This window comes from Ovis aries, chromosome X (assembly GCF_016772045.2).
Source record: "Ovis aries strain OAR_USU_Benz2616 breed Rambouillet chromosome X, ARS-UI_Ramb_v3.0, whole genome shotgun sequence".
Taxonomy (NCBI): Eukaryota; Metazoa; Chordata; class Mammalia; order Artiodactyla; family Bovidae; genus Ovis; species Ovis aries.
This window is the reverse complement of record NC_056080.1, coordinates 128,510,375-128,527,887: the sequence shown is the minus strand read 5'-3', so window position 1 is coordinate 128,527,887 and position 17,513 is coordinate 128,510,375. Positions and strand designations below refer to the sequence as shown.

The 17,513-nt window shown below is 35.8% G+C and overlaps 2 protein-coding genes across 4 annotated transcripts in view; both read left to right on the top strand.

The window, feature by feature from the left end:
• TBC1D8B (TBC1 domain family member 8B) overlaps positions 1-17,513 on the top strand; it is a 76,128-nt gene that overhangs the window by 21,260 nt on the left and 37,355 nt on the right. For 2 of the 3 annotated variants that reach the window (XM_012107605.5, XM_042242587.2), the window contains exons 3-7: positions 1,086-1,204; positions 2,350-2,575; positions 3,264-3,504; positions 6,937-7,144; positions 7,795-7,962. In XM_012107605.5, coding sequence (XP_011962995.2) covers positions 1,086-1,204; positions 2,350-2,575; positions 3,264-3,504; positions 6,937-7,144; positions 7,795-7,962 — 962 coding nt within the window. The remainder of the gene's footprint in view (positions 1-1,085; positions 1,205-2,349; positions 2,576-3,263; positions 3,505-6,936; positions 7,145-7,794; positions 7,963-17,513) is intronic. The other variant, XM_042242586.2, reaches the window with a different exon arrangement.
• On the top strand, positions 1,359-1,976 carry LOC105610402 (large ribosomal subunit protein uL22). The gene has a single exon (XM_015105112.4). The coding sequence runs from the start codon at positions 1,394-1,396 to the stop codon at positions 1,946-1,948; it is 555 nt and encodes a 184-aa protein (XP_014960598.1). The 5' UTR covers positions 1,359-1,393; the 3' UTR covers positions 1,949-1,976.

The window sequence follows — 17,513 nt, the reverse complement described above, 5'->3', positions numbered from 1 at the left end:
GACCCTCAGTAAACCACCTAACCTTGATTCAGCAGATCACAAGGATTTAACCTTGCTATAGGATTTCTAATCTCTTTCATAAAATTTCTGTAAGTTGACTAGGCTTTTTAATGAAAGAGTTGACTGAGAGAAAGCTTCCTACTCCTGAGGGATGCCACAGATGAGATCCATGTTTATGCAGTGTGCATAGGATTGTCATATGCATGCTGCTTTCAGTCATACAGTATTATTAGAAGACTGTATTATTTGAAGAACAAAGATTAAATTATGTATATTTATATTCTAGTACCCTGTATATTTGGGCTTCCCTGGTGGCACAGATGGTAAAGAATCCGCCTGCCATGTGGGGAACCCAGGTTCAATCCCTTGATTGGGAAGATCCCCTGGAGAAGAGAATGGCAACCCACTCCAGTACTCCTGCCTAGAGATTCCCATGGACAGAGGAGCCTAACAGGCTACAGTCCACGGGGTCGCAAAGAGTCAGACACGACTGAGCGACTAACAAATACACACATACTCTATATATCATGGCTTCCCTGGTGGCTCAGCAGTTAAGAATCTGCCTGCAGTGCAGGAGCTGCAGGAGATGCAGATTCGATCCCTGAGTTGGGAAGATCCCCCGGAGGAGGGCATGGCAATCCACTCCAGTATTCTTGCCTAGAAAATCCCATGAACAGAGGAGCCTGCGGGCTACAGTCTGTGGGGTCACAAAGAGTCAGATATGCCTGAGCAACTGAGCACACACTCGATATATTCTCTTAAAAGAACTGGTTACTATAGGTACCAGTTACTGGCACCTTGTTTTCAAAATTTTATATCCTTTCTCATGAGTTGTATTTACTTTTCTCCACTTTCATTAAATATTTTATTCTTTCTATTTATAACGAAAACTAGTGTTCATATTCACATTTAAGGATGACATGGAGAGTAAACATTGTATCCTGTTCCTTTATGATGATCATTTTTTAAAAGAGCAAATATTATTTTATAGCTTTTTAAACTAAGCTTATAAATATCAAGAGCAGTTTTTTTTTGTGTGTGTGAAGTTTTCTTTGAGTCTCTCTTTCTCTTTTATTATTAATCAGGAGCCGACAGAGAAGAAATAACCAAACATTGGGAGTGGTTAGAAGAAAATATCATGAAGACCTTATCTGTGTTCGATTCAAATGAAGATATTACTAATTTTGTACAAGGAAAGATAAGAGTAAGTGGCATGGATATAGTTTGTAGATGGAATACTAAACTCTTTGACCCATTTATTTGAGGATGAAAGTTGCATGGAAGCTCATTGTTTTATTGGCACCTTTCAGGACTGGCAGAAGCACACATAGAAATATCAGAATCAGAACTAAAGAGAGCTTTTCCGGTAAGCGGCCTGAGGTGACTCCTAAAAATGGTGCGCTATTCACTTGACCCAGAAAACCCCACAAAATCATGCAAATCAAGAGGTTCAAATCTTCGTGTACACTTTAAGAACACTCGTGAAACCGCCCAGGCCATAAAGGGTATGCATATCCGAAAAGCCACCAAGTATCTGAAGGACGTCACGTTAAAGAAGCAGTGTGTGCCCTTCCGCCGCTACAACGGTGGAGTTGGCAGGTGTGCACAGGCCAAACAGTGGGGCTGGACTCAGGGTAGATGGCCCAAAAAGAGTGCTGAATTTTTACTACACATGCTCAAAAATGCAGAGAGTAATGCTGAACTTAAGGGCTTAGATGTAGATTCTCTGGTCATTGAGCACATCCAAGTGAACAAAGCCCCCAAGATGCGACGCAGGACTTACAGAGCTCACGGTCGGATCAACCCCTACATGAGCTCTCCCTGCCACATTGAGATGATCCTTACTGAAAAAGAACAGATTGTTCCTAAACCAGAAGAGGAGGTTGCACAGAAGAAAAAGATATCCCAGAAGAAACTGAAGAAACAAAAACTTATGGCCCGGGAATAAATGCCGCAAAAAATAAATGCAAATAAAAGTAAAAAAAAAAAAAAAAGAACTAAAGAGAGTTGTAAACGTAGTGGTTATTCTTTGGTGCCCTTGTGAGTGCAGTTAGGGATATTTTCATTTCAGAATCTCTTTGAAAGAACCCTTCACTCAATCAAAATAATATTTAGCACCTGTATTTTTGGTAGGTTCTTTTGAGGCATTAGGAAAAGATTAAATGATAAAATTGCAAATTTAAAGAAATTGAATTACAAAATTAAAGATCTGCTCACTACTGTCGTAAGAGATGTAGGTATGTGTGTATGTGTATACACAGTTTTATTCAAGGAACTGTTTAAACATGTGAGGTATATTTTTGTTGATGGGTAATTATTAATTTTCAGAAATTATTTTGTCTCCTTTAGGGATTAATTGCTGAAGAGGGAAAACATTCTTTTGCAAAAGAAGATGATCCTGAAAAATTTCGAGAAGCCCTTTTGAAATTTGAAAAATGTTTTGGTTTGCCAGAGCAGGAAAAGTTAGTTACCTATTACTCGTGCAGTTATTGGAAAGGACGAGTTCCTTGTCAAGGTTGGCTATATCTTAGCACCAATTTTCTGAGCTTCTATTCTTTTTTGTTAGGATCAGAAAGTAAGTGGTTTCTGTTGTTTACTATGACTTTGAATTTACAAACTTACCTATCAACTTTGTGATGGTATTAGGTTGCATGTAAAGTAATAGAATAGATATTAAAGGTAATTAAACTATACATTTAAAAGTTCACTTCATCTGGGGAAGAATACTTTTAAGACTGGTTGTTTAACATAACCATTTGAATTGTATATAGATGCCTTGCCTGTTGTGGGAAGCAAATGAATATTAAACGATGATGGTGATCTGACTTCAATCTATATTTAAATAATTGTTTTAAATATGCAATACACATATGTGTAGTAATCATAGTACCTAATGTCCTACAGCTACAAAGAAGAATCAAGCAGTACTGTTCATAGCACATGTATAGCTTTTACACCAATAGTTATATAATTGTATAAATTGAAATACCAAATTTAATATCAGGTTTAAATATTAAATCAGAAAAAAAGATTAGAAATTATTTAAAATTAGGGACTTCCCTGGTGAATTATATATCTGTTCCTAAAATCAGTTGTATGTTCATTGTTATGCTTCAAAATTTAAACTAATCTTGAACTCAAAAGCATTTTAATTGTTCATAGCATTTTTTAAGTGACTGTTGTTTGTTTTGAAAGACCTGATTAATAAACATTAATCAACATTGAGAAACTTAATCATATCTACTTATAACTCTAATTTGCAGTAAAACTCATTATCTCCTGGGATGCAGTCTCAAAACTTGAAAAGACTTCAAATGTCATACTGACAGAGAGTATTCATGTGTGTTCCCAAGGAGAGAATCACTACTTTTCGATGTTTTTGCATATTAACCAAACATACCTTCTTATGGAACAACTGGCAAACTATGCTATAAGAAGAATTTTTGATAAAGAGACATTTGATAATGACCCAGTCCTTGATGATCCTCTACAAATCACTAAAAGGTATTCAAAGCTTAATTAATATTTATTTTTTAAAGTATTGTTTGACCAAAGAACGGTGGCATTGAATAACATTAAAAGACGAATGGATAAAAAAGTTCTGATACATATACACAATGGAATATTACTCAGCTATTAAAAAGAACACATTTGAGTCAGTTCTAATGAGGTGGATGCAACTGGAACCTATTATACAGAGTGAAGTAAGTCAGAAACAAAAACACCAATGCAGTATATTAATGCATATATATGGAATTTAGAAAGATGGTAACAACGACCATATACGTGAGACAGAAAAAGAGACACAGATATAAACAGACTTTTGGACTTTGTGGGAAAAGGTGAGGATGGGATGATTTGAGAGAATAGCATTGAAACATGTATATTGCCATATGTGAAATAGATGACCAGTCCAAGTTTGATGCATGAAACAGGGCACTCAGAGCCGGTACACTGGGACAACCCAGAGGGATGGGATGGGGAGGGAGGTGGGAGGGGGGTTTGGGATGAGGGACGCACGTACCCCCATGGCTGAGTCATGTCAATGTATGGCAAAAACCACCACAATATTGTAAAGTAATTAGCCTCCAGTTAAATAAATTAATTTTTAAAAAGTTAACTGTTCTATGTTATATGATAGTTTTTCTTTGGAGTAATCATTGATGTGTGAGTTTTTAAAGTTTATTCATTTGCATTTCACAGATAGTATCCTCTGTGAGAAATTTAATGTTAAGAAGTAATAGAAGTTAGATTTGAAAATTATTTCTTAAGATCTCAGTAGGATTTGCTCTGGAGTGTTTTTAGAAACAGAAGTTTTTGTGTGCATGGTTAGCCTGAGGAGTAGCCTAGATAGATTTAAGGCTGAAATTGTTAAATGTATTGTTTATTTTTAAACACATTTTATAGGTAGGTTCATTTTTTCTTTGTTTACAAAATTTTATTGATATATAGTTGATTTACAATGTTGTGTTAATTTCTGCTATATAGCAAAGTGACTCAGTTGGCTATACATATATTCTTTTTCATATTCTTTTCCTTTATGGTTTATCAGAGGATATTGAATATAGTTCCCTGTGCTATACAGAATGATCTTGTTTATCCATCCTATATGTAATAGCTTGCATCTACTAATCCCAAACTCCCAATTTTTCCCTCTCCCAACTCTCTCCCCCTGAGAGTTTCACATTTTAGTATAAGGATAATTTAGTAGAATCAATGGAACATGAGCTTTAGAATAAGATTAGAGCAACCCTGGGAAAAGTTGTAACCTCTCAGGACCTCAGTTTTCTCATCTGTTGTTTGTACCTCAGAGAGCACTTGTAAGGAATGAGCAATGTAACTTGTGAAAGCACTTTGTAAAATATTAAGCACTAGATAAATAGTTACCATTATTAGTGCCTGCATCAGAAGTATCTGTCTTATAGCTGTTTGCCACTATATTTGGTTTGCTGAAACCGACCAGAGCCCTTTCATCCTGCTCAACACTCAGAACAGTTGACTGAAATGAGTATGCCAAAGGGGAGAGAATCCAGAAATAGCTAGTGAGAACCGCTTCTGGCAAGAAGGATGAGGGTATAGACTGTATGGGGAAGTGTAAATAAGAGAAAGCTAAGCTGCAGTCCTGTGGATAGACCAGAACTAGTAACCTGGATGCTGTGTGTTACATAGCCCTAACCTGGGTACAGTTGTTCCTCTTACCTATTCTTAAACCATTCCTAAAATCTATATACATAAGGGTTCCCTTTGTGAGCCTGCTTACTTTTCTGGAAATAGATCGGCAAGGTGAATTTGTTTTACACCTTACTATCAAAATTAGGTCCCAGTGTGCATGATTTATCAGTAGAACTCCATAAGGATTAAGAATATAATTTAGCATTTGTTTATATAGGTTGTTTTGATTAGCCACCCTAAGCATAAACATTTTAGCTATTTTATTTCCCTTAAAATATCCTAAAAGGCCACTTATAAATAAGTTATTCATTACCAAGTCTGTATTTAAATGAGGTATAGTAGATTCATTTTTGTCTATGTGCATGTTTAAAAGAACCTATTGAAAATTAGGGCTTCCCCTGCAACTCCGCAGTAAAGAATCTACCTTCAATGCAGGAGACATGTGGGTTTGATCCCTGGGTCTGGAAGATCCCCTGGAGGAGGAAATAGCAACCCACTCCAGTATTCTTGCTGGGAAAATCCCATGGACAAAGGAGCATGGTGGGCTGGTAGTCTATCGTGTGACAGAGAATCGGACATGACTGAAGTGGCTAAGCACATGCATTGAAAATCATATATATCTAAATCCTTTTCCCTAGTACATTAAAAAAATAGATTATTTAGACTTCGTCTCCAAATGACATTTTAAAAATGGAATATCTATTGCTTTGGTTTACTGTTTTTACAAATATGTATTATAGTAGCTAAATTCAGTATATATCCTTCCAGACCTTTTAATGCATGAATTAAAAAAATATTTGCCAAAAGCATGAATGGGATTAAACATCACATATTATGCTACAGTCTACTTCTCCTCTTAAAATAATATATCACAGACATCTTTTCATTCATATAAAAAGATCTTATGTTTTTCAATAATAGTGGAAAAACCCACCAAATTGCAATTTAAGTGAGGTAAAAATTGTGAGTCTCTGTTCATATTTATCAGAATTACTTTTAAAAGACATGGTGAACTGCCACATGTTCAAACAGTATATGCTGGAAGGATAAATTTAGTTTTAACTTTTTTGGCTTAGAATTAGAACTTGCATAATTTACTCACTACCCCAGATGGCTTTGCTGCTTAGCACAAGTGTTTAATGCCTCTAGAAAAATTGTGCTACTTTAAGCAATTGTTTTTTATTTATATATTTATGTGTCAGTTAACAAGTCATCTGTATTTATTGACACCCATCCTGTGCCCAAAACTGTGCAAGCACTGTTGTTTTATTGTGTCTCTACTTTGAATTTTTTAAACATTCATTTAGATTTTTGCTTCATTTGATTTTAATGTTATTTTTATGTACTGGTCTTCCCATCTAAATTTTGATACTGTAAACTTTCATCATTTTGTTTGAACTGGGTAACTCTCTTGATTTTCCTGATAACCAAGTGTAAAAATTATTGTCTTCCAAGATTGGTTTTAGCCATATTCACATATGAATATAATAATAGAATAGTCTCCTAGCAAATCACCCTTTAACAGATGGTTTGAAGACCTACATCATCTCTAACCATTGTGTACTGGAATCTAATAATACAAAACTGGAAAAGAGAACAAACAAATTGATTAGGAATCAATGTGTTTCTTCCATTCCATAATTTGTTGAAGAGCATAACATGTAGTGTTTAATCGTTCTGTTTTACAGTGCACTTAATGAGTGTAGACATGTGTACACTTTAGAAGGCATCATTTGAGCCCCTTCTTTTTTTTCTTTCCTATAGAGGTCTGGAAAACCGAGCCCACAGTGAGCAATTTAATGCTTTTTTTAGGCTGCCCAAAGAAGAGACTTTGAAAGAAGTACATGAATGTTTCTTATGGGTACCATTCAGCCACTTCAACACTCATGGAAAAATGTGCATATCGGAAAACTATATCTGCTTTGCTAGCCACGATGGCAATCTGTGTAGTGTAATCATTCCATTACGAGAGGTAAAGTAAGTTTAGTTGCATATCAGTTTTTAGTTCAAAAATGTGATCATTCACAGAGTAAAATACCCTTTAATTTTGTAAATTATTAAAAACAATGTGCAACATCTTTTTAGTAATTTTTAAATAATCTTTTTTAAGTTCCATAATATTCTCCAGGATAAAAGTACCATTCCTAAGGATGAGAGTACTAGGATAAGAACCTTATAGCTCTTATTGAAAATGAAAACAACTAAAAGTTTATGTACAACATAAGGGTTTGGGGTGATGCAACATGGAGTGTAATCACTCAGACATTTATGACATGAATACCAAAACTTACACTATCACATTTGATATATATACATGGTCAGAAAGAATAGAATTGATAGCTTTTCTGTAAGTCAAAATCAGTTATCAGTATTGCAGCATTGAATTTTTACATTTGTCATTTTTAAAGGTTACATGTTAACCTTTTCCTAAAGAAGTGAAATAACTTGCGCTGAGATTGCTTGTATCAGTGATACTACTAGTACCCAGTCTATTCCCTACTAAGTCCTACCACAGACCAAAACTTGTTGCCACAAAAAACAGATAATAATAAGCTAAGCCATTTTGCCTGACTTTGTCAAAAATGAGAAAAAAAGTGATTCACTTATGTTTTCATCCCCCAGGTCTTAGCTATAGATAAGACAAATGATTCCAGCAAATCTGTCATCATTAGCGTCAAAGGAAAAACAGCTTTTCGCTTCAGTGAAGTAAAAGAATTTGAGCAGTTGGTGGCAAAACTCAGGCTCAAGTGTGGGACAACTTCAACTCAATATCACGATATTAGCACAGAGGTAATTATATACCAATCAAATCATTTTGAAAAAAAGATTTATGTTTGTGTGGTCCCCTCTTTAAAAGGAACTCACAGTACCTTTCCTATTATTCTTATGTTTAGTTTTTATAAGATGAATACCAAAGAAATTGTATTCTCTAAGTCACATCATAAAGCAGAAGTGAAAATTAGGGACGTTATCACTTTTTAAGAATTCAGACTTTTAAAAAATTATCTTGTTATTTTTCTTGACTATATTTGTTGTTTAATCATATATACATACCTTGTACTTTGCATAGCATGGCTTTTAACAACTCAAACTATGAGAATTCAATGGGGCATTAAAAAAGGACTCTTATTGCTGTAGGGAGATGGTCTGATAATCTTTTTATTTAACATCAAGCAGGTGACCTTATTTATATAATCTGGGCCAAAACAAAATAGTGACATATCTATTTACTTGTAAAATATTAGACAAAGCAAATATTCTTGGCAAAAGATAATTAAAAGCCTGATTTTGATGTTTATCTTTTATGGAAATGTAGTTTCAATTCAAATTAGTTTTTCTTTTTCAATCTCATATTTTAATAGATTGATAAAACATTACAACTACTTTTATTTTAATTAAAAATTTAAAGAAAAAATCAACATTGGCTTCACTGGCTATATTATTTTACTTAGATTGGATTATAGAGGCTTTTACTTCTTCCCCTAGAGCAGAGACTGAAAATATTATGCTAAGTCAATTTGAATGCAGAATTGACAAGACTGACTCTCTACTTGATAAGAGAAAAGTGCAGTGAAAGCATATAATTTAAAAATATTTATATATTTCAGTTTAAGAGTTGGACATGACTTAGCGACAGAACAACAACAATCTCTATTCCAGACACAGAACCTTCATGTTGGCCATTAAGAGTTTTTGTGCTCCAACTTGCTAATCTTTCATTCTTGTCAAATATATATACCCACAGTATACCACAGTTTGATGTGAGGACATAAGTAAACTGATCAGTCTTGCTCACATATTCTTGCTTATCTCACTTTTGTTTTTCAGTCCTAAGTCCATTTCAGATTCAGTCTCTGTGTTGGATGTAATGCTCTGCTTATCTTTCCCTTTCCTTTATCTGTTTCTCTTAAACCTGAATACCTGGAATTTTTTTCCCTTGAAAATTCTCAGATGCATCTTAATAGTTGGATATGCTCAATTGTCAAGAAAGGATTTTGTTTTAAAATGAGTTTGCCGTCTTTTCAGATGTATGTCAAAGTTCTAAGGTTTTCTAGTTTCTCTTAGCCATTTTTAAAGGTTTTAACAAAGATATGTACAAAATACCAGTAAGTAAACTGGCTTGCTTGGAAATTTTTTTTAATTGACATAACATTCTATTTTCACTTAAGATTTTTATCTTCACAATGAGGAGGAATATTAACTTGTTTACTATAATCTGTATATGTCTAGCTTTATTTTTATACTACATTTTTAAAAATAGTAAAGAGAGCTTTTTAAAGAGGAGCTGGTTCCATTTGATTTCTAAATGACAGACATTGTAGTTATTTTATAGCTACACCTAGCATACTGAAACAAAGAAAAAATTATATTAAAAAATTATACACAAACAACAAGACTTTTTATTCTAAATCTCAAGGAAGTCTAAATCAACAAATCTAAATATGAATACAGGAAGAACTAGGAAATTTTTCCCATGAGTATATAAAACGGTGAAACAAAGAACAAATGCTCCCAGAAACAACTGGGAGTATGGGTAAGTATCAGTTCTGTCTAAATTTTTAAATATGTCAATTAAAATTCTCCACATTTTGTTAAGTTAAAATCCCGGTACATACACAGGTTTTGAAATTTTCCAATCAAATGCTTAGAAAACACATTAATCTTTTATTTTTTATTAACATGTATACTCAAGAAATATTACCAGATACGATAATTTTTCAGAACTATAATAAGTGAAAGAAAAATGGGCCCTTTTAGGTTAGTTTTAAGCAAAGTGACTTAAGAGGGAAAGTACTGCTAAAGATCCTTTACTTGATGCTTTGCAACTACATTGTAAGTGGATCATAGGAACTATAGAATGTCAAGAAGAGGTAGAAATTGAGCTATGCATTGGAATGTTTAAAAGAGCAAAATCTACAGATTATTGAAGTGTTTATAAATATACTTGTTTCATTAGTTTTCATAACCAACCCTATCTAACGGCTTCCTTATCCTCCATGATAATGCAGAGAAGAATAATACTTTAGGGCTTCCCTGGTGGCTCAGTGGTAAAGAATCTACCTGCCAATGCAGGAGACAAGGGTTCAATCCCTGATCCAGGAAGATCCCACATGCTGTGGAACAACTAAGCCTGAGCTTCATGACTTTTGAGCCTGTGCTCTAGAGCCTGGGAGTTCTAGAACCCATGCTCTGCAACAGGAGAAACCACTGTAATGAGAAGCCCAAGCACTGCAACTAGAGAAAAGTCCATGCAGCAATGAAGACACACCACAGCCAAAAATAAATAATTTCTTAAAAAAGAATAATCTAACCCACACAACTGATGTTTTCTTTGCCTTGTCAGAATAAAGTAATATATTTTCTGTAGCTATAATGTAAATTAGAGATGCTTAAGCTGTGTGGAGTAGCTTTATTTCAACATTTCTTGTTGTTCATCTGCTAAGTCATGTCTGACTCTTTGTGACCACATGGAATGCTGTATGTTAGGCTTCCCTGTCCTTCATTATCTCCCAGGGTTTGCTTAAACTCATGTCCATTGAATGCCATCCAACCATCTCATCCTCTGTCATCCCCTTCTCCTGCCTTAAATCTTTCCCAGCTTCAGGGTCTTTTCTAATGAGTCGGCTCTTCGCACCAGGTGGCCAAAGTATTGGAGCTTCAGTATCAATCCTTCAATGAATAATCAGGGTTGATTTTCTTTAGGATTGACTGGTTTGATCTCCTTGCTGTCTCAGGAGCCTTCTCCAGCACCACAATTCAAAAGCATCAATTCTTCGACACTCAGCCTTCTTTATGGTCCAACTCTCAAATCTGTATATTACTACTGGGAAAACCATAGCTTTGACTATACGGACCTTTGTTGGCAAAATGTTGTCTCTGCTTTTTGATATGCTGTCTAGGTTGGTCATAGCTTTTCTTCCAGGAATAAGCTTCTTAATTTCATGGCTGCAGTCACCATCCACAGTGATTTTGGAGCCCAAGAAAATGAAGTCTGTCACTGTGTTCATTGTTTCCCCATTTATTTGCCATGAAGTGATAGGACCGGATGCCATGATCTTGCTTTTGAATGTTAAATTTTAAGCCAGCTTTTGCACTCTCCTCTTTCACCCTCAGCAAGAGGCTCTTTAGTTGCTCTTTGCCTTCTGCTATTAGTATTATCTGCATATCAGAGGTTGTTGATATTTCTGCAGGCAATCTTGATTCCAGGGTTGTGATTCATCCAGCCTGGCATTTTGTGTGATGTACTCTGCATATAAGTTAAATAAGCAGGATGACAATACAGGCTTGACGAACTCCTTTCACAATTTGGAACCAGTCTGTTGCTTTATGTCTAGTTCTAACTGTTGCTTCTTGACCTGCATACAGTTTTCTCAGGAAGCAGAGGTAAGGTGGTCTGGTATTCCCATCTCTTAAAGAATTTTCCACACTTTGTTGTGATCCACAAAGTCAAAGGCTTTAGCATAGTCAATGAAGCAGAAGTAGATATTTTTCTGGAATTCCCTTCCTTTTTCTATGATCCAATGGATATTGGCAATTTGATCTCTGGTTCCTCTGCCTTTTCTAAATACACCTTGTACATCTGGGAGTCCTTGGTTCACATACTGTTGAAGCCTAGCTTGAAGGATTTTGAGCATTATCTTGCTGTCTTGTGAAATGAGAGCAGTTGTGTAATAATTTGAAAACATTCTTTGGCATTACCCTTCTTTGGGATTGGAATTTCAACATTAGGAAATCAGAAGTTTTATTAAAAATAAAATTAACACTAATTTAAAGTTATGTACAATGTACAGTCAAACCAGTCAATTCTAAAGGAAATCAATCCTGAATATATTCATTAGAAGGACTGATGCTGAAGCTGAAGCTCCAATACTTTGGCCACCTTGTGTGAAGAGCCAACTCATTAGAAAAGACCCTGAAGCTGGGAAAGATAGAAGGCAGGAGGAGAAGGGGGCAACAGAGAACGAGATGTTGGATGGCATCACCAACTCAATGGTCATGAGTTTGAGCAACCTCTGGGAGATAGTGAAGACAAGGAAGCCTAGTGTGCTGCAGACCATGGGGTTTCTAAGAATCAGACACGACGGAGTGACTGAACAACAACAATGTACAGGAGCATATTTTAAGATAAGCTTGTGATATCTAAGGGAAGTATTTCTTTGTATTTTGGTTGTAGTTTTTGAATTTACAGATCAACTGTGGCCCCCAGTTGTCATTATTATACTGAGTTTAATGAGATATTTTAATTTAAATCTAATTGTGGAAAAGTTAAAGTTACATATACAGAAATATTTGTCTTTCCTCTGCCTTTTCTTCACTTTTAGAAGCCATATGCTGTTTCTAAAGTCAATAGCAGATACCAGAAACCAAACCAGTCTAAGAATACCCTTTATAAAGTCAGCAACCTACGTAGCTTCTTCATGTGATTGGATTTTGCTCAGGCACTAAATGTCTGAAGAGTGCCAAATTTATAATCATCACAAGTGTGAGTGTATATTTATATACAGCATATTCTACATATCTATATAGCTATATGGATATATAGAATTGTTATGGCCTTGGCGTAAAATCCTCCCATTCAAAGTGCCAGAACAAAAATAAAAGTTAAGAAATTTAAGCTTATCTTCCTAATTTTTTATTATGCTCTTCAAACCAAATATTAAATTGATTTTTAAACAAACATCTTTGAAGGTAAATATGAAATACGAGATGCAGGTTCAATCCCTGGGTTGGGAAGATCCCCTGGAGAAGGGAATGGCAACCCACTCCTATATTCTTGGCTGGAGAATCCCATGGACAGAGGAGCCTGGCAGGCTACAGTCCACAGGGTTACTAAGAGTTGGGCACAACTGAAGCAGCTGAGCAGCAGCAGTATGTTAATGTGACTTTTGTGAATACTTAAAAGGTAATGATGGAGAGAAGCAGCACACTTGCTGTCTGTTTTATATGTTGATATTTGGCATTTTATAAGGGTTATTTTTATTTTCCTTCTTGGCTACTTTTACTATAGTTTAGATATACAACTAATAGATAAGCTGGAGTCTCAGTCATATGTCCTAAATTAAGAGAATGCACTTTACTTTGAGATCCAGACTACAACCACGACTTTTTGAGTTGGCTTTGGAAAAACATAATCTCTAATTAGAACATCAAAATTTAGCATTAATAGTAAAGTATACTTGTCAAGTAGAGAGGGAGATGGCAACCCACTCCAGTATTCTTGCTTGGCAAATGCCATGGACAGAGGAGCCTGGCCAGCTGTATTCCATGGGATCGTAGAGTCAGATCCATACTTGTCAAAACAAGCTTTTTTAAAAAAGAAAGTGTTGTAACACAGGACATATACTCACTAATGTTTTTTTTTTCCCCTTTCTAAGATTCTTCTGTCCTACCCTTATATTCAGACGTTGTTTTGAATAGTCCTTTTAAACTTTCCCTGAATCCTCTTTAACTTTCAACCCTTCTGTGTTGTGTGTTCAGTTGCTTAGTTGTGTCCAACATTCAGACCCCATGGGCTGCAGCATGCCAGGTTTCCCTGTCCTTCACCATCTCCTGGGGCTTGCTCAAATGGATGTCCACTGAGTGCCTGGCCCCTTCTCCTCCTGCCTTCAATCTTTCCCAACATCAGGGTCTCTTCTCATGAGTTGGCTCTTTGCATCAGGTGGCCAAAGTATTGGAGCTTCAGCTTCAGCATCAATCCTTCCAATGAATATTCAGGGTTGATTTCCGTTAGGATTGACTGGTTTGATCTCTTGCAGTCTGAGGGACTCTCGAGTCTTATCCAGCACCACAGTTTGAAAGCATTCGTTGGCGCTCAGCCTTCTTTATGGTCCATCTCTCACATCCATACATGACTACTGGAAAAACCATAGCTTTGACCATGTGAACTTTTGTCAGCAAAGTATTGTCTCTCCTTTTTAATATGCTGTCTAGGTTTGTCATAGCTTTTCTTCCAAAGAGCAAGTGTCTTTTAATTTCATGCTGCAGTCACCATCCACTGTGATTCTGGGGCCCAAGAAAATAAAGTCTTTCACTCTTTCTATTGTTTCCCCATCTATTTGCCATGAAGTGATGGGACCAGCTGCCATGATCCTAGTTTTATGAATGAAGGGTTGCCTTTTCCAAAATTTTATATAACATATGTATTCTTTTCAGAGTGACTCCTTGGCAGTATGCATTTAAGGTTCCTCCATATCTTTTTGTGGTTTGATATCTCATTTTTTAAATTAAAAAAAATTCAACAGATACTTGTTAAACTTCAACAATTTATGTAAGGAACTGCTAGGTTCTTTCCCCGCTCCCCTCCAGATTTATTGTGATAATTGACAAATTGTGTAAGAGATATATGATGTGATGATTTGATACACAGATATATTAAAATGGGCCTTAATATATCTGTGTATCAAATCATCACATCATACATCTCAAACTTATACAATTTATATATCAATTAAATGATTATCACAGTAAAGTTCTTTCACTTACCACCCACTCATGTAATTACAATTTTGTAGTTATAGTGAAAACATTTAAATTCTACTCTCATAGCAACTTTCAGATATACATTATCAATAACTATAGTCATCATGCTGTACATTAGATTCCTAGAACATTAGATTCCTAGAGTTTATTTCTCATATAAACTAGAAGTATGTACACATTAACCAACATCTCTTCATTTCCCCCTTTCCTAGCCCCTGCAAACCCCCATTCTACTCTGCTTCTGTAAAGCTGGCTATTTTAGATTCCACATATAAGTGAGATCATACAGTATTTGTTTTTCTCTGTCCGATTTATTTCACTTAGTGTAGCGCCCTTAATGTCTGTCAATATTGTTGCACATTGCAAAACTTCCTTTTTATGGCTGAATAATATTTTGTTTATCTGTATACCGCATTTTCTTTGTTGATTAATCTGTCAATAGTTAGGTTTGTCTTAGCTTTTGTGAACAATGCTGCAGTGAACATATGGGGTGCAGTTATCAACTGAAGATAGTGACGTCATTTCCTTTGAATATATACTGAGAAAAGGCTCTAGAGGACAGGCTCAGTAGTTGCTCTGCAGCATGCAGAATCTTCTCGGACCAGGGATCAAACCTGTGTCCCCTTCCTATGTTAAGACAGGCAGATTCTTAACCACTGTACCATCAGGGAAGTCCCCAAGTGGTAGTTCTAGTTTTAATTTTTTTGAGGAACCTTCATACATGTTTTCCATAGTGCAGCACCAATTTGCATCATCACAAACTGTGCTTGTGCTCTCTTTTTTTCCATATTCTTGCCAAGACTTAACTCTTGTCTTTTGATAAAAGCCATTCTAACAAGTGTGTAGTTATATCTCATTTGTTTTTCTTGCTTAGTTTCTCTGGCCCGGATGTATGGTACTTTGTTAAATAGTAGTAGTGACAGTGGGCACCCTTTTCTTGTTCTTAATCTTAGAAAGCTTTTAACCTTTCACCATGGAGTATGATGTTTGCTTTGGGCTTGTCACACATAGCCTTTATTATATTGAGGTATGTTTCTCTGTATACAGTTTATTGAAAGTTTTTATTGTGAGAGGATGTTGAATATGTGTCAAATAATTTTTCTGCATCTATTGAAATGATCATATGGTTTTTGTCTTTTATTCTAATTCATTTTATTGATTTGTATATTTTGAACCATCCTTGCCTTCCAGAGATCATAGTTGATCATGGTGTATGATCCTTCTAATGTGCTGTTGAATTCAGTTTGCCAGTATTTTGTTGAGAATTTTTGCATCTGTATTCATCATGAATTTTTGGCCTGTAGTTTTCTTTTCTCGTAGTGTTCCCATCTGGCTTTGGTTTCAGGGGACTGCTGGCCTTGTAAAAGAAGTTTGGGAGTGTTGACTCCTATTTAATTTTTTGGAGGAGTTTGAGGATTAGCATTAATTCTTCTTTACATATTTGACAGATTTCACCCATGAAGCCAGGGATTTTTATTGTTATTGTTGGGAGATTTTGTATTGGATTCAGTTTCCTTACATATCATTGGTTAAGTTCAGATTTCCTATTTTTTATGATTATATCTTGGTAGATTGTATGTCTCTTGGAATTTGTGTGTTTCTTCAATGTCATCCCATTTATTGGCATATAATCAGTCATAGTAGTCCTTATGATCATTTTAATTTCTGTGTCATCAGACAAAGTCTCTTTCATTTCTAATTTTGCTTGAATTCTCTTTTTTTCTTGGTAAATCTAGCTAAAGGTTTATCAGTTTTGTTTCTCTTTAAAAAAAAACCAGCTCTTAGTTGTGATGATTGTTCCTGTCTTTTTATTGCTGAAAAGTATTCCTTTTTTGGATATATTTGGATATATATAATATATGTATAATATATGTATAATAGCAGTGTTTATCCATTCACCTATTGAAGGATACCTTAGTTGCTTCCAGGTTTTGGCAGTTATGAATAAAGCTGCTATAAACATTCATGTGCAGATTTTTGTGTGGATGTAAGTTTTCAGCTTATTTGGATATGTCCCTTGGAGCACAGTTGCTGAATCATAAGGTAACCCTATGTTTAGCTCTATAAGAAACTGTCACACCATCTCTTAAAGTACTGTACTGCTTTGTATTCCCATCAGCAATGAGTTCTTGTTCCACATCTTCAGTAGCCCTTGGTGTTACCAGTATCCTGGATTTTAGCCATTTTAATAGGTATGAAATGGTATCTCACTCTTTAACTTTGCAGTTACCTAAAGATATTAAGGGGCTTCCCTGGTGACTCAGAGGTTAAAGCATCTGCCTCCAATGCGGGAGACCTGGGTTTGATCCCTGGGTCGGGAAGATCCCCTGGAGAAGGAAATGGCAACCCACTCCAGTATTCTTGCCTGGAGAATCCCATGGACTGAGGAGCCTGGTGGGTTGCAGTCATGGGGTCACAAAGAGTCAGACACGACTGAGTGACTTTACTTACTTACTTACTAAAGATATTAAAAGACGCTTGCTCCTTGGAAGAAAAGTTATGACCAACCTAGATAGCATTTTGAAAAGCAGAGACATTACTTTGCCAACAAAGGTCCATCTAGTCAAGGCTATGGTTTTTCCAGTGGTCATGTATGGATGTGAGAGTTGGACTGTGAAGAAGGCTGAGCGCCGAAGAATTGATGCTTTTGAACTGTGGTGTTGGAGAAGACTCTTGACTTGACCCTTGCACTGCAAGGAGATCCAACCAGTACATCCTAAAGGAGATCGGTCTTGGATGTTCATTGGAAGGACTGATACTGAAGCTGAAACTCCAGTATTTGGCCACCTGATGCAAAGAGCTGACTCATCGGAAAAGACTCTGATGCTGGGAGGGATTGGGGCAGGAGGAAAAGAGGACAA